Source organism: Mytilinidion resinicola, assembly GCF_010093595.1.
Source record: "Mytilinidion resinicola strain CBS 304.34 unplaced genomic scaffold BDZ99scaffold_41, whole genome shotgun sequence".
NCBI classification, from domain to species: domain Eukaryota; kingdom Fungi; phylum Ascomycota; class Dothideomycetes; order Mytilinidiales; family Mytilinidiaceae; genus Mytilinidion; species Mytilinidion resinicola.
Window position 1 is genome coordinate 24063 of NW_022985477.1, and position 15997 is coordinate 40059.

Below are 15997 nucleotides of genomic sequence, written 5' to 3' on the forward strand. Positions count from 1 at the left end.
GCCATGATGAGTGCCGGGGGAGAGCCGGTAATACAGAGCATGAATCGAGACTTGCTGTTCTCCTGCAGGGCGGGGTCGTCGTAGGACAGTCGTGATATTTAAGGCCACGACAGAAAGCAGGTTGCATTTCCAGCGCAATTTAGACCCAAACTTCAGGACCAAGGCATATCATTATCCTACCATGCCATCGGATTCTTTGAAAGGCGGCGACTCGACAATTACGACCAAGAATGTGGCGCCTCCCAAGTTACCCGACAAATTCGCAGATGAAAGCTACAAGCTCTTCTCTCAGTTTACCGTCGAGGAATCAACGCCAGAAGAAGCCAAGAGGATTCAGAAGAAGCTTGTCCGACGAATTTTGCCCTTCATTTGTATTGGATACCATTTGATGTATGTGGACAAGCAGACTGTGAGTAGCAAATCTGTGCTCTTTGCAAAACACCAAGCTCACCTCGTCTAGCTGGGAAGTTCCGCAATTTTAGGCATCTTGAAAGATGGACATCTAAATGCAAACCAATACAATTGGCTCTCATCTATCTTCTACCTAGGATATCTTGTAGCTGAATGGCCGCAGAATCTAGCATTGCAGCGCTTTCCCGTAGCGAAATGGTTGGCCGGAAATCTGATTGTTTGGTGAGATGGACGTTCGACCTCCATAGTACTACCCGCTAACTCTCAATCAGGGGGTGCATCCTGCTTCTTCATATTCCATGCAAAAACTTCGCGTCCCTCTTCGTCGTGCGATTTTTTCTAGGCCTCGCAGAAGCTTGCATCGTACCCTCATTCTTGCTTATCCTCGGCATGTTCTTTACATACGACGAGCAGTCTGTCTTGATGCCACTCATGTGGGCAGCTGGGAACTCCAGTCCGATTACCTCCGGGCTGCTGTCGTACGGCGTTCTTTGGATTGACACAGGTAGCTTCTCGTCGTGGAAATGGTTCATGGGTAAGAAACTACTTCCGTAACTCCAATCAAGTTGTGAAGAGGACTAATATTATGTATTACAGTCATCACTGGCTCCTTGACCGTTATCTTCGGCATCTCAGTGTGGTTCTTCTTCCCCGACAGTCCGCTCACAGCGCGCTTTCTCACCCTTGAGGAACGCGCGCAAGCCATCCTTCGGATCCAATCAAATCATTCCGGTATCGAGCAGAAGCACTTCAAACGGTACCAGTTTATCGAAGCCATTCGCGACCCAAAAACTTTTCTGTTCTTCTTGCACGCTTGGTCCCAGGAGATGGCAAACGGGCTCACCAATCAATACTCCCTGATCATCAAATCTTTCGGCTTCACTACTCTCCAGACCACGCTACTCGGATGTATCACAGGACTGACCTCCCTCGTCTCTCTTGTCGCAGCTGCGGTCATACTGGCGAAGACACGGAACTGTCGAGCTTGGCTGAGTGTCGTTGCTTACATCCCTCCCATTATCTCTTGTATTCTCCTCATTGCGCTCCCGTGGAGCAATCGCTGGGGTCTGTTATCAGCGATCTGGATTCGCTCCACTGGCGGTATCCCATACGCCGTCGTCATGATTTGGGCTGCGAATTGCTCCGCTGGTCATACTAAGAAGACGGCGGTCATCGCACTCTACCACGTTGGATACGGCCTAGGAAACATCCTCTCCCCACAACTCTTCCAGCCGCAGTATGCGCCTCGTTACATTGTGACTTGGGCTGTGATCCTGGGAGTTGCGTGTGTACTGCCGTCGGCCATTATACTGTACTTGAGATGGTATTTGGTGAAGGAGAACAGGAGACGAGACGAACTTGATCAGCAAGGAAAAGTTCAAGAGATTGGGATTGTGGAGCATCTGGATGAGAGCGGGGAGAGGACGGAAAATGTGGTCGATGCGAGACAACTCGATCTAACGGATCGGGAGAATTTGGCGTTTCGATACGTCCTGTGAAGAGAAGAGATGCGCCCTGATGTTCTCCATATATGTTGTCTTGAGAGACGAGGAATGGGCGTCAACCCAGCACAACACCAGCGGCTCTGAACGCTGCGCCTCTGTAGTTCCAGGCAGAATTTGAAAGACAGGTCCAGACTCAGGTCACGTGTAGGAACGCTCATCGCTCAAGCTCGAACATCGGCATAAGATTTTCCCATCAACGCAGAAAGTCGCATGCTTGTACCCGCCCCCTGCCTTATCGAAGCTTCGATTGTTCGCCTCCGAGTCAGCGGACGCCCTGCATATCATGGTATGTCGATGTGCGACATGTTCAAATCGCGCCATCAACACCATGCAACTCGCAACACTGACATCGCGAAAACTAAGCATCGGCTAGCAAACACCGTCTCCAACTCCACTGTAACAGTAGAACAATTGACTGTTGAACAGAGTCAGTTCGGGCCGATCTTTTGCTAGCTCTGGAGTCGCGGTGTTCATAATGCAAACGGCCTGCTCAAGTGCGTTGAATCTTCAACCTTTTGCGAAATACCTCGCACATCATTTCTGCGCTGTCAGGCCTCCCGGAATTTTCAAGAAGTAGATCAAGTTTGATTTTCCTCTATGGCCGCCAACGAGAAAGATGAAAATGTCAACGCTGCTTCTTCGTCCCCATCGACCTCCGATCATGAGCCCGACTCGCGACCTACAGCGAAGGAAAATGCATGGATCAAGCTGATGACCTACCTTCATTGGTACCCGCACGACATGCCCAGCGATGAGAAGGCTTTGATCCTAAAGCTTGATCTGAGTGTTCTAATCTTCGGATGCTTGTCTTTCTTCACCAAGTATCTAGACCAGCAGTCGTTAACAAATGCCTATGTCAGGTAAGGACATTCCAGAAAACAAAACCCATACCCCGACTAACGTTCTCCAGTGGCATGAGAGAAGATTTGGACCTACACGGCAAAGAAATCAACTACTTAACCGCCACGTTTTGGGCCTCATACTGCACTTTCATGATTCCCGCCTGCTACTTTCTAACTCACTACCCGGCGAACATCGTACTTCCCGTTTTGGAAGTGGGATGGGGTCTCTCTACTTTTGGCCTCGCGTGGGCGCAGAATGTGCAGACAGTGTATGCGATGCGCTTCTTCACCGGCATATTCGAGTGCTGTAGTTTCACTGGAACTATCTATGTTATTGGGAGTTGGTACAAGCCGCAAGAGATTGGGAGACGTGTGGCGCTTTTCTTCATTGCGAGTCCACTGGGTACCATGTTTGCGGGCTACTTGCAGGCTGCGGCGTACACCAATCTGAATGGAGTTCATAGGCTTGCTGGCTGGAGGTAAGACCCTAAAGAATTCCACTATGTCTAAGTAGGAGCTCTACATACTAAAAGCATGCAGGTGGCTCTTCATCGTCGACGCAATCATCACCCTGCCCATCTGCCTTCTAGGATTCTTCGTCTTCCCCGACGTCCCATCGCGCAGGAAGCCGCGATTCCTCACAGCCATCGACCAGGATTTCGCGCAGAAGCGTCTCCAAGGCCTCACAGCACCACCGCAGCTCCGAATCTCGAGGTCTATCTTCCGACGCGTCTTCACCCGCTGGCACTGGTACCTCTTCGTCACGCAATGGGCCATCATGGACCAGAACTTCCTCCCAAGCGCGCAGCCCTTCTCGCTGTACCTCAAAGCAAAGAGCCATATCTACTCCATCGTCCGCATCAACACTCTGCCCACAATCGCGACGGCTGTGAGTGTTGTCGCTGCTCTCACGTGCGGGATTGTCGCGGATAGGACGGGAAGGTTCTGGGTCCCGGCCTATTTAGTTACGCTACCGGTAATCGTGGGGACGGCATTGCTCGTAGCATGGGATGTGGGCGAGAGTGGAAGGCTGGCGGGCTTTATACTGACCGGGTTTGAGGGAGGTGAGTTCATCCTATTTTCAGGTGTGCAACTAAGCAATTTGCTAATATTCTCTAGCTATGTCCCCATTAACCATGGGATGGGCGACCGTGACCATGGCGGGTGATGCTGAGGAGCGTGCAGTCGTGACAGCGAGTATGAATGCGATCGGGCAAGGTATCATGGCCGGGACGCAGGTGGTGCAGTATTCGGCGACGAGTGCGCCCAACTTTCATGGAGGATTCAGCAGCAATTTGGCGACGTCAGTGGTGCAGTTAGTTCTCATCACTGCCATCTTGTTCCTTACTGCCAGAGACAAGAAGAAGGCTGGAAACGGAGATTTGAAGAGTAGAGATGTTGAGGTTGGTGAGCCGGCTATCGTGGTTGCAGAAAAGCTGTGAAGAGTGGGAGATTGTGGAATATCGTTTTAAGAAGTAGACCCGATGCTTAGGAAAGAGGCTGATGGATGAGGGAATAGTCCGCAAACTGAAATATTCGCCGACCCCGAGGGGGTCGGTCTAAGCTGAAGTAGAAAATGTCAAGGCTCAATCAGCTGTAATCCGAACAGTGCCGATTTCGACGTCTCATCAGTCGATACGCCACCTAGAACCACTGAAGGTAATAATGTACGTAGTCTGCAACCTATTACACCTTCAAACACCGCGTATTATAGTCAAGTAACGCACAGTCCCCTCTTCCCATTCGTAGCTGACGTTATCTTAAGCGTTCCCTCTCTACGAATTAATGTCCTCATCCATCGTAGGGTTCCCGCTTGTCAGTTCCCGCTTGTCATCTTGAACGAGAGCTGAACCAGCACTGAATCACTTCAGGTTCAGAGGCATCGTAAATGACACTCTGTAGCTCTTCAGGCTCGCAATCAAAGAGGCAAAGTATGGTATCCACGGCCAGTAATCTCTGCACAAGGATGAACGGAGCGGCCTTCTCCTTCTCCTTCTCCTTCTCCTTCTCCTTCTCCTTCTCCTTCTCCGACAGTGCTTCAGAAGCCAGCCTTGCCGCCACGGCGATATGTGGAAACTTGGCGAACAACTGTGATCGTAGCAAGAAACCATATTTTGGGATTTGGGATCGCAATCCGAGTGTTGGGTCTGGCTTATTGAGGTACTCATTGATGGCCTCCGTGATCGCCGTTCTAGCTTCATCATCCTGAGGTGAAGTCGCTGCCGCGGAATGGTTTCCAATACTAAGGGCCCCATCTATCAAAAAATCTATCCAATTCTTATCAACGTGGAGGAATCGCAGTGTCTCTCCCGGGAGACTTCTTGGGTTGGATAGCAGATAATTCGCGGGAACGCTATCGAAGTGAAGTTTTTCAATCACCCAATTAAGGATTTCGCCGAAGTCTGGGCTGTTCGGCGAGCTATCCAGGAGATTTTCTAATGATGAATGCTTGGTGCCCTCGCTAGGGAGCTCCTCTGGCGGAACTCCAGAATTGATACCATGGAGCCCGGATACTAGGCCATCGAGACCGCGGAGGCTATCCCCGCGGGTCTGCTTTTGGCACTCCGTTTTCGACCCTTTCGGCGCCTCACCGTGAATTGCCTTCCGCAACCTCGAAAGAGCCACAGTGAATGCCTGGTCACGCAAAGCCAGCTCTTTTCCCAGCCGCCAGGCTTCGACATACGAAACATCCATCATAGCCAAATCCGGATCTCAAATCTCGAGATCAGTGCCACGGTTTGATTGGATCCCGAAGCCAGGTTGAGGGGACGTGTGACTGCGGTCAGTATCAATGGACCCCGCAGCAATGCTGTTGTGGTTTCGCCAGTAATTGCTCGGTGTCGGACTAGGGTGAACCCATCCTCTTGTCTTTTTTCATGAGACCCGCTAGACGATCTTGACCTTCTTCTGGGTCCGTCTGGAGACTCGACACGGTGTTTACTTTGAAGAGTTTGATACCGCTGGAATCGGGAGACATATTGAATCGCAATGCTTCCGCGATCGATTTCGGGGTATCCAGTGCAATCTCGGTCGCATTTAGTTGATCGTGGGCTTTTGGTCCTGGGTCTAGGACCGACTGTTCAGCTGCCATGGTGTGCCGGCCGCTTTGTAGAGACGAAGGGTAAAGAAATGAGAACCTATGTCGCCAGGCAAAAGATTGGAAACTTGTCGCAGAGAGGCAGCCCCCGCCCTGCAATAGGCCTATGTATTCGAAATACTAGACACAGATTTGGACTACACTGTCGCTGATCATTCACAACGCAAAGAGAGCTGCTGAGACCTCCCCTATGAGTACGCTGTTGAAGATCAATGGGCCAGGCGGGCATCGAGAACGAGGACCAGAGTCCGTTTTACCCTCTAGCTAGGAGCCCACAATAATGATGCCACGTGGCGTACCGTCCCAGTAAGAACAAGGCTGGATGTAGCTTAAAAAGGCGAGCTGAAACTACCGCTAGCGTTGTGGGGAATACGCAGACACTAGCAAAATACTTGGTATTCTTCAGGATTTGGCCGAATTTAAAAGATGTCACGAATCACGAGGTTAGTGAGGCTTTCATGATGGACTTCTACCGTCAGGCTTTGTCAAACATAGAGCGGCGGTCCAACACCGTCTTTGGCGATCTGGATAGCTGTAAGGCTTGCCAAAAATGGCACTTTACAGTTTTGATACCACACCAGAGGACCTTAAACGGCGGCAGACACAAGCACAGACAAACTGTTTACCTCAAGGACAAAACATTTCTATATCGAATCCACTGGCTCGTGGACTGCCACGCTTTGCTCAAAGGAGCCTGGCTGTCTTACCCGCTGAAAAGAACCCTTCGCCAAATTTCTGTGCCTTCGATTGCTAAAGCTAATACTCTCCAACGGGGCAGCAACGCTACCAGGACGCCGTTCAGTCAAGAAGCAGATCAGATTCCGTCGAGGTGAATTTGACATCGTCCCTCGCTTTTGAAAGCCCCGCGGGAGCACCCCTGGCAGTGCCAAACGAGAGTACACAGACGTATAGCCTGTCATCGATGAAGCTCAGCTAGCCGCTGTCTTCTAAAGATATCTCCTAATCTTTCCATGAATGTGGAATGGTACGTAGTGCTTTTTGGTGACAGGCACGCCCGCTTCGAGGAGCATGATAGCCGTTTGAACTTTCCCGTAGTCCATGGCGTGTTGGAGAGCTTTTTGACCAGTCGGCACGTCGTCGCCCATGTCGTTCCAGACTTTGTTCTTGTAGACTTGGTGGACGTCTACGCCGGCTGCCAATATGAGGCCGAGTTGGGTAATTCGTCGAGCTCGATCGGTATCGCGAACCACTTCGAGTAGTATTGGATCGTGATCTTCATGGAACCAGCTTAGATCCGCTCCGTGTTCGATGAGTAGCTTGAACAGGTCGGGATTCTGGAACCGAGCTACTCTGTGGAGGAATGACGACGGAATTACCGTGGTTGCATCTGTCAAGCATCAGTTGTAGGTTTTGCGCTAGTGCATTGTTTTGCTACTACATGAGAAGATTTAGGACACCTTAAGGAGACGGAAGTTCATCTCTTTCTACAATGTACAAGCTCCCTGAGGCGCCTCAGACGGCGGTTTGTTTAGTGCGATGCAGTCTACGAATTAAGGCATCTCAAAAACACGTGCCTCGCACGCTCTCAGGTGTCCTAACATAGGCTTCTGCACAGCAGTACACCGACTTTCATAACCGCTATAGCGGTACAAAAGTGTAGACACACGTAAGGAAGTTATAAAAAGACTTACATGACGTAGTCGAATCTGGTGGTGCATTCTCCGTTGAATTCGCGGCATACTTGGATAGAAGCAATTCGATGATCTCAACGACAGTCTCAACGCTGTTTCCCTAGCTGTCCGATCCAGAAGCAAGAAGACTCATCTTATCCACCAATCTAGTAGCTTCATCCGGAGCGATCCTTCCAAGCGCCCCTGCTTTGACGACGAACATGCGGACGATATCCACCTGCTCGTAATATCCGCCGATAACGCAATTATATAAATACCAGTGCCCAAGGCCACCAGGGCCAGTGTCGCCGTTTTCGAGGAGGTATCGCACGAGTGCCGTCTTGAATTGATGTACCGCCCAATCCAATGCAGGAAGAGTTGCTGAGGATGTATAGTCAAGCCTGGGGGCATTGGCTCTCTTGTGTAAGTCAGTGTAAAGAAGATTGTTGAATTGCCAATTAAGGCTGGAAAGTCGACTGAAAGATGTGTCAAGATGTGTCGTCAAGGTACCCGGCGATCTCTAATAGTAACTCGTTCGGCATTGCGCTCAGTTCCATGACGGGTGGTGTGCCTATTGATGCAGTGGTGGTGCGAGGAAGTCGAGTATCAATGTTGGTAGAGAGCGTGAAGAGGAACCTTAAAAAGATTTGTTTCTGGAAGTGAGTTCATCGGATGCCAGATTCCATTCACCTCTCTGGTCTTAAGCCCCACTTATTTTGGCTGCGAGTTTTCCAGCACAGCCTTCCTCACTTTGCCATCACAGCTGATCCACCAACCTTTCCCCTAGATCGAGCTTTTCACTCCGAGACTTCTGTTTCGGTAACGAAATATCTACTCCCACACTCCAAAACGCAGTACAACCGCATGACGCATTTTCGGATCATTGCATCTCCTCTGCTATAGCGCTAGGCCATAAGTCGGGGCACACGAACTGAATTATGGCCCGTCTCTTTCCACCTCATTCTCCCTCCTCTGCACTTCTAAAATCTCTCTCTGGAGCTGTGTTTCCAGCGTCTCCAGCTCCGCGAGCCGATTCAGCCGCTCCCTTTCCGCCCGTACAGCATCAATGCGAGCGCGGAGAAATTCAAGATGAGCGGAGTCGACCTGAGTAGATTGGATTGAATCCGCGCGAGCCTGTGGCGCGGCGCTCGGATGATCATCAGCAGGGAAGTACTCAGCAGGGTCAACTGCCGATGCCGAATCCAGGGACCTGCGGTGGTCCGTTCCTATCTCATGCGTGTTTACTTGGGTGGGTAGTTCCACGGAGGCTGGGACACTGGACGATCTCGATGAACTCCGGGCGTGACTGGAAGCTTCCTCATCATTATAAGCAGGTCTTTCGTTGACATGACCGTCCATTATATGGGAGGATTCATGGAGGGATGGTGCTTGCGCGCCCAAGCTGGTAGGAGCAGCGGTCGGGTCCATGTTGAGTATGGTTGGTTTCTCCTCTGTTGTAGAGAGCGGCGAAAGCAACTCGGGAAGATTGGGATTGTTTCCGTTCTCGTTTGAGGCGTGCAGATCTCCGGTCCTCCCCCACCTCCGATTCCGTACGAAGAGGAACAGCACAGCTTTCAGCATGAACACACCAGCAATAACACCAATTGCAATGCCAGCTTTTGCGCCTCCGGAGAGGCCGCCTTTTTGTTGGCGTATTGCTACATCGTTTGAGGGGGTAGCCGAAGGAGCGAGGGACGACGTTGTAGAGACAAGCTTGGTTGTATTTGTAGAGACAAGCTTGGTTGTGGCCGTTGCAGTCGTCTTAGCAATCGTGGAAGACGGCACAGCGGTAACGCTTCCTATACTCGATAAGGCAGTTCTAGACGTTATCGCCATTAGAGACAGTACTTCCTTGTCAGTGGCCTCCCAAAGAACTGGAATAGCTGGAGCGTATACATCGATAGGCGCCAAGAAGGATGTAGCTGTGAGAACAACGAAGAAGACGCTGCTGCCCGAGCCGGTGGTTGAGACATCCGCGTTGCTCATATCGCCAGACACGGTGCGTAGGCAAGACGGCGAATAATTGTAGTTGGTAGTATCGCAGGTGAAGCCACTGGAATGGGAGAGAAGTCAGAAACGAGGTTACCCTTCGCGCATTCCCAGTCATATGGGCTTACGAGGGGCAGCACAAGGCTTGTGTTGTTCCACTACTGAGACTAACACCGACAGTGCTATAGAATATATTGCCATTCATTGTTGTCGGCCCGCATGCCGAAGAGAAGCCCTGGGGACACACTGCCGGGGAGTAGAAGAAGAACCCGTAATCCACACTTGTAGTGCTTGTCGGAAGGCACAAACTCTGCAGTATCCACCCACCAGTATCTCTGTAGGTCATGATCCCGCCCCAAGTAGACACTGAAAGGGTGTCGGATCCGAAGGTCCTCGTAAATATCTTGGTGGTCCCAAAACAGGAATCGGGAGGTGTGAAGATAGTGGTCACTGGGCCGGCATTGTAGTGTTGAATGTCGGCAGAATTCGTGAGCTGTCCCACTGGCGCCGTAGCCATGATGAAGGTGTCTGAAAGAATAGGCCGCTCGAGTGTTCACTGAGGCAAAGCGCGTGGCTTGGAATGGCGAAGTTGGGACAAGGCTGGATACGAGAGTGGAATTGGGGCTCGCACGGCGAAGAGGAGGCGGGGCTGGTGGCTACCTAGGTATCTTATCTTTTGAAGATGCGTGCAGCAAGCTAAGCCGTCATACATGCAAGCTTCCTGCATCCTTGGCTTTAGTCTGTCCAATTGTTCTTCGTTTTTTCTCAGCCTTGCGGCTACCTCTGCCCACCCCCGCATTCGAAACGGCTGTAATGGCGATTGGCCAGCAACGCAGACACTCGACTATTCCTGCCAATTCGTGGACGAACCCCACAACATCATCTCAACCATAACCCCATAGTCTCTGTACGTAGTGATTACAGAGTTAATGGCTATCCTGTAGTTGAAACCGAGGTGGACGTCTTCAACAATGCGGGATCGAGGGGGCCGGTATGAATAGCATTCTGCCATCCAGCCAGAAGTGGTAGTTGAGCTTGAGGAGTACATCATCTTACCACATGTCTCAACCGACACGCTCATTATGATACTGCCACTCCGAACCAGGCTCGCAGCTTGGAAAATCGCTGTGGTTTGAAACATGACTCCGGCGGTGTGAGGCTGTGGTCAATGGGCTAAGATTGTAAAACTGGACGTCGGTAGGCGCTGCGAGAATGCCGACGGGCCAGGTAGCTATGGAAACGAGTTTCGAGGCCATGGGCGTTGTTAAAGTCATGTCTTCAATCGAATTGTAGTTCTCGGATATTAATGGATATGGTTAGATAGCGAACGTCAGAAGAAGAGGCGATAGACGGGAAAAAATGGGTGTAGGAAGAGGCGCGCGTGGAGGAATATCGAGAGACTCGAGGCAGGTACTTGTTTTATTACATTGCGCAGGCCCCGAGATACAAGGCCCCGGATCCCAGTTGTGTTGGTATTCAAGTCCCCTGCACTCGTCTATTCTACCTTGAAGGAGCGAGCCGCGGATGGGGCCAAACCCAGGATGAAGAAGCGAGAAGGTGGAACGACTCTCTTCCAGTCTGAAGTGGTTGCTTGGGATCTCGAAAGTCCTTCTTCTCCGATGTTGTCGCGATGGGATGCGTCGCGATGGGGTTCAGCATATCCTAACGACGCTTGGACCTAGATCACAGTAAGTACGGTGAGTAGGAAGTGTTACCAAAACCGTAGACATTACTGAAATCTCGTCGAAGTCGTCCCTAGCTCCATAGCCCGCAGTCATCTCTAAATTAGTTCCAAATCCAATTTCGTTCCAGTCTCTTTCCAGCCTCTTTTCAATTGGTTTTCTGCGTTTCCCGTATTCTATCTTTACAGCGTCTTTCTAATTTATTTCGAACTGCTTTCCCATTTCTTTCCGAGCTCATTCAAATTCTTCTCCAGTGTCGTCATTGCTATCTCATTCATCTCAAATCGGTTCATCCCTCGGCTCAATCAACACCTCATTGACCGCCACATGCGCCGGTTGTCGAAGTGCATACACGACACTATTCGCAACATCTTCCGCATCCAGAATCTTCGCGCCACTCGGCTCGCCGTACTTCTTAACAGCCTCTTGATCGCGGCTCATACCCAGCAGCGCGGTCGCGGTATTACCCGGCTGCACGCTCGTGACCCTCAGCCCAGTTCCGGCAGTTTCCAGACGGAGAGATTGGAGCGTAGCTTCAACGAAAAACTTGCTCGCGCTGTACACGCCCAAGCCGGGGAAGACCTTCCGGCCAGCATCGGATGAGATAGCAACGATGTGTCCGCTTCCCTTTGCTAGCATGTTGGGGACGGTGGAAGCCAGAACATGCAAAAGACCCTTGCAGTTCACATCCACGGTTCTGTCCCAGTCGTCTACGTGCGTGTTGGCCATCATGGTGAAATACATGACACCAGCGCATGAGACTACGATATCGACCGGGCCCAGCTCGTCATTGGCAGCCTTGAAGAGAGCAGTAACTTGCTCCGGGGAGGTGACATCGGTTGGGCAGATTATGGCGCGGCCTTCGCGGACGACGAGACGACGCTTCACATCTTCGAGCGCGTCGAGGCGGCGAGCAGCAAGGGCAACGTGGCAGCCTTCTCGAGCAAGGGCTGAAGCGACGGCAGCACCGATGCCTGAGGAAGCACCAGTGACAACAGCTACGCGGCCGCTGAGAGGCCCTTTGCGGATGGGCTGGGCAGACCCGCCGAGAGAGTGCTGGCGGGACGGTGCTCGGGAGAGCCAGCCACGAGCAAACCAATGGCGAGTGTAGGTTTCCAGGAGGATACTATCGACCTTTGGCCGTTCGACGACCAAGCGGAAAGGGCGGGTGGCAGCATTGTTGAGAACCACGATGCCGCGGAGGAACTCAACCGTAGGCATACCGCTGCGGAGAATGTCGACAGTGAATGAACCGTCGCCACCCTTGACGGATCCACGTTTCTCGGTCCAAAGGGAGACCCAGTCGTCAAAGCTTAGTCGCTGAGTTGAGTATCCAAGCTCTTTCAGGTCCTCAAACACCTGCTTGGTGTCAACAGGATCGGGGTCGCCGAGATGAAAAACGACCTGCTCTATGTCTGTTTGGCAGGAGAGATGGATGATAGCTTTGCTGACGAAGTCGACGGGAGTCATCTCAGCGCGCCATCCTTCAACGTCAGGGGCGTAGCCGAGTTGAATGGATTCCACAATCAGAGCAGTCAAAAGATCCCACGCGTTGGCAGCACCCGTCGCGCTGTGACCGCTGATTGTGCCTGCTCGGTGGATCTTCACTGGGAGCCCACGACGACCAGCCTCGAGCACAAGCTGCTCTGCTACCCATTTGGTCTGCCCGTAGCCGTCGAGTAGCTTCGTAGGTACATCGTCAACATCGAGCATTTCGGATTCTGGCCAGCCTTTCTCTGGAGACGGCGGTAGAACGCCATTAGTGGACACGTACTGCACGGTAGCACCACCTTGACATGCCAGGCGCAGAATCTCTCTCGTTCCTCCGACGTTGGGAGCTCGTAGTGGAGCATAGGGATACACCAAGTTGACAGTAGCGGCAGCGTGAACGATGACATCAACACGAGCAGCTAGCTTTTCGAAGGCCGCCGGTGAAAGACCAAATCGGTTTCGAGACAAGTTACCCGGGACAATCTCGACACGCTCCATGATTGAATCGCGCCACAAGCCCATATCGAGCAGATTTCGACGTATTCTCGCTATGCCTCCGGGCTGGTCATCCTCTTCAGGGTCATTGAATCGTACAAGACATAGTATCTGTGCTGCCGTGCTTTCCAATAGATCGTTCAGTAGAAAAGCGCCCAAGAATCCCGTGACACCAGTTAAGAGGACTGTCTTTGCTTGACTGACTGAGCATATTTTGGTATCGCTGGAGGGTCGAATGTCATCATCAAGGGTAGCATCAGCACGCAGCACAGCGGGAAGATCTGCTTGGACCGCCGCTGTGTGTCCGTCTCTCACATCACGCACTGTCTTCAGGTGGCCAAGGAGGGTCGTATCTCCGGCAAGACGAGCAATAGGAATGCGGAAGCCGAATGTCCTGGACAGCCTTGACGCAAGATCCGCGAGTGACAATGAATGTCCACCCAGGTCAAAGAAGTTGTCTTCCGGTTTGATGAGGTTCCGTGACGTCTTGAGGGCTGCTGCCCAAATTGTGGCGATATCATCGACTCCAATTGGGTCATCTTCAATTTTTTGACCGATACCATTGACAGGGCTGGAGCTCCGGGGCGCGGGTAGGCGTTTGAGATCAACCTTGCCGGAAACTTCGTGAGTAGGGAGTTCTTCGAGGTCAACCCACAGAGCGGGGATCATGTACGGTGCTAAATACGGCGCAAGGGTGCGACGTGCCGCTGGACTGTGACCAGACTCGTTGATCTCTATGGCGGGGCGATTCGCCTTGTCGTCCTTGTCTTGGACGATATACGCAACCAGCTGCCGCTCGAGGCCTTCGCCATGGGCAACTACTGCGCAGCGGCTGACAGCCAGGTGCTTGACAATGTCATTTTCAACCTTACCAGGAACGACGGAGTAGCCGCGGAGTTTGATCATAGCTCCAACGCGACCTGTAATCTCAAGGAGCCCTGAAGGGAGCAAGCGTGCGAGATCTCCGGTCCTATACATCAACGCTCCCGAAGTTGAATCGAATGGGTCAGGAAGGAATGCTTTCGCAGTGGTCTCGGGCCGGTTGAGGTACCCCCGAGCGAGTAAAGGGCCGCCGACGAAGAGCTCTCCACTGGTCCCCTCTTCCACTTTGTGGCCACTATCATTGAGGATGTAAGTGTGCTTCAGGTCTAGCGGGGGACCAACGGGACAGTAGGGGGCGTCTTCATCGAGCATCTCCTTGATGTCCCCGACAGCAACCTCATGGGTCTCACAGGCGCTGTAGCAGTTCAGCAGACGAGTCTTTGGAAGTCCTCTAATAGCTCGACGGGCCAAGTCAGTAGTGACAACCTCGCCATTTAGCCACAAAGTCTGTAACTCTGGAAGGCGATCCTCAAGATGCGGATTTCGAGCGAGCACGGTGGCCAGAAGGGTGGGAGTCATCAGAGTCTCGGTGATGTGCTTGGAAGCGAGCAGGTCCACCAGAGCAGCCGGGTCATAGCTGACCTCGTCTGGCACGGCTACAACAGTAGCTCCTCGGAAAAGCGGCCGCAGAATCTCCCAAATGAAGAAGACGTTGCAAGCTACCCGATCCCCCGGTTGGACGTCTTGGAAGCCAAATCTCAGCTCATACGAGAGGACTGGTGCTCTATGGGGGTTCGTAATGCCCTTCGGCTTCCCAGTAGTACCACTCGAATAAGCCACGAACCTAGAAAGATTTAGAATAGCCGTAATGATGAGTATCGTGGGCTTGCGAGAGGGACATACGCAAGTCTCTCGAGGTCATCGTCAACAGGTAAGGCAGAGGGCTCTTTCGCATGTCCATTGAGATCGGGTGTTGGCTCATCGAGGGTAATGAGAGGAACACCGCTCTTGATCTTACCAACCTCAGCCCTATACGTGACCACTACAGCCGGATTGGCATCCTCCAGGACGTCGGCCAGAAGACCTGGAGGATACGCAAGCTCTAGCACCAGGAATGCCCCTCCAGCACGGAGAGCTGCAAGACAGACAACCACATAGTGGGCGCTCCGCGGCAGCAGCACGCCGACGAGGCTGTCTCGACCGACTCCGTAGCCGCGAAGGCGTTGGGAAAGGCGGTTGACCTCGTCATCAAGCTCGGCGTACGTGTAGGTAGAGCTGTCGTCTTCCAAGGCCACAAGATCGGGTGTCTTTTTGACCTGCTGGCGGAAGAGGGCGGCCAGGTCCTTGGTGGTGTCAATGATGGCCATGGTGTCGTGAACGGGGAGAGGTTTGCGGCTTCACGATCTGAAAATGGGGTTGACATTCCAGACCCACTTTTGGTGTCCGCTCCCGTGGGCGGTGCGACCAGGGCCACATCGTCACAACCCGCCAGTACACCAGTGTCGTCACAGGTAGGCATGGCGTTATTCGAGCGAGCCCCGTTATTGGCAGCTGGCTGGCACGAGGGCAGCGAAAATTGACCTGGAGAGAGGGCTAGGCCGGTTCAGCCCGTTTGTAACGTTCTTTTGTTGGGCGAAAGAAACAAACTTGGCCGTGGCGCCCGCATTGGTGTTGAAAAAGCGTTATCAGGCCCGATGCGGCAAGGCGATCCGCCTAGTGTGTGCCGAGGTCCTGGGCATGGGGTAGGAGATCCTTGAAGATGTCTAGAGCCTCTTCTTTTACACAACAGAATTTCCCCATATTTACGTAAATTGAAAAGGGAATAATGACTTGCACGAGAGGTACTTGTACATCGTCTATTACTCCCTGCCCACGCGCAATCATTTTGCACGTGACGAGCCTCTCGACGCTGGGATACTCCTCCAATGCCAATTGCTAAAGTCATGCAGCATTACCACATTCACTGGGGTTTGGGGCGCGACCATTGTGAGGCATAGTAAGAGAACCGTAAAGAAAGACTATATGCTCATGG

The 15997-nt window shown here is 52.2% G+C and overlaps 6 protein-coding genes across 6 annotated transcripts; 2 read left to right on the forward strand and 4 right to left on the reverse strand.

Annotated features, from left to right (window-relative positions):
• The first annotated feature begins 308 nt into the window (after positions 1 to 308).
• BDZ99DRAFT_469738 (MFS general substrate transporter) lies at positions 309 to 2096 on the forward strand. The gene is made up of 4 exons (XM_033721570.1): positions 309 to 409; positions 461 to 633; positions 684 to 946; positions 1009 to 2096. The coding sequence occupies exons 1-4, from the start codon at positions 389 to 391 to the stop codon at positions 1908 to 1910; spliced, it is 1359 nt and encodes a 452-aa protein (XP_033568268.1). The 5' UTR covers positions 309 to 388; the 3' UTR covers positions 1911 to 2096.
• A 417-nt stretch (positions 2097 to 2513) lies between these two features.
• Positions 2514 to 4200, forward strand: BDZ99DRAFT_528523 (putative allantoate permease; the record flags this gene model as incomplete). Its single annotated transcript, XM_033726383.1, has 4 exons — positions 2514 to 2776; positions 2827 to 3237; positions 3299 to 3822; positions 3878 to 4200. The coding sequence occupies 4 exons, from the start codon at positions 2514 to 2516 to the stop codon at positions 4198 to 4200; spliced, it is 1521 nt and encodes a 506-aa protein (XP_033568269.1).
• On the reverse strand, positions 4116 to 5675 carry BDZ99DRAFT_240166 (uncharacterized protein). Its single transcript, XM_033713596.1, has one exon. It carries the CDS (start codon positions 5453 to 5455, stop codon positions 4589 to 4591), a length of 867 nt encoding a protein of 288 aa, XP_033568270.1. The 5' UTR covers positions 5456 to 5675; the 3' UTR covers positions 4116 to 4588.
• Positions 5676 to 6802: 1127 nt separating this feature from the next.
• On the reverse strand, positions 6803 to 8043 carry BDZ99DRAFT_483802 (uncharacterized protein; the record flags this gene model as incomplete). Its single annotated transcript, XM_033722600.1, has 4 exons — positions 6803 to 7203; positions 7508 to 7607; positions 7650 to 7962; positions 7997 to 8043. The coding sequence occupies 4 exons, from the start codon at positions 8041 to 8043 to the stop codon at positions 6803 to 6805; spliced, it is 861 nt and encodes a 286-aa protein (XP_033568271.1).
• Positions 8044 to 8422: 379 nt separating this feature from the next.
• BDZ99DRAFT_483803 (uncharacterized protein) lies at positions 8423 to 9992 on the reverse strand (the record flags this gene model as incomplete). Its single annotated transcript, XM_033722601.1, has 2 exons — positions 8423 to 9539; positions 9604 to 9992. The coding sequence occupies 2 exons, from the start codon at positions 9990 to 9992 to the stop codon at positions 8423 to 8425; spliced, it is 1506 nt and encodes a 501-aa protein (XP_033568272.1).
• Positions 9993 to 11026: 1034 nt separating this feature from the next.
• Positions 11027 to 15332, reverse strand: BDZ99DRAFT_555333 (putative NRPS-like enzyme; the record flags this gene model as incomplete). Its single annotated transcript, XM_033727145.1, has 2 exons — positions 11027 to 14809; positions 14869 to 15332. 2 exons carry the CDS (start codon positions 15330 to 15332, stop codon positions 11437 to 11439), a joined length of 3837 nt encoding a protein of 1278 aa, XP_033568273.1. The 3' UTR covers positions 11027 to 11436.
• Between the last annotated feature and the right edge of the window lie 665 nt (positions 15333 to 15997).

What these genes read in the sequence shown, in the direction of transcription:
- BDZ99DRAFT_240166 (XM_033713596.1), bottom strand. Translation starts at nt 5,455, where the DNA reads ATGATGGATGTTTCGTATGTCGAAGCCTGGCGGCTGGGAAAAGAGCTG.
- BDZ99DRAFT_469738 (XM_033721570.1), top strand. Translation starts at nt 389, where the DNA reads ATGTATGTGGACAAGCAGACT. An exon ending in TGTATGTGGACAAGCAGACT is followed by an intron (nt 410 to 460) that starts GTGAGTAGCAAA and finishes CACCTCGTCTAG; the next exon opens with CTGGGAAGTTCCGCAATTTT. An exon ending in GTCGTGGAAATGGTTCATGG is followed by an intron (nt 947 to 1,008) that starts GTAAGAAACTAC and finishes TATGTATTACAG; the next exon opens with TCATCACTGGCTCCTTGACC.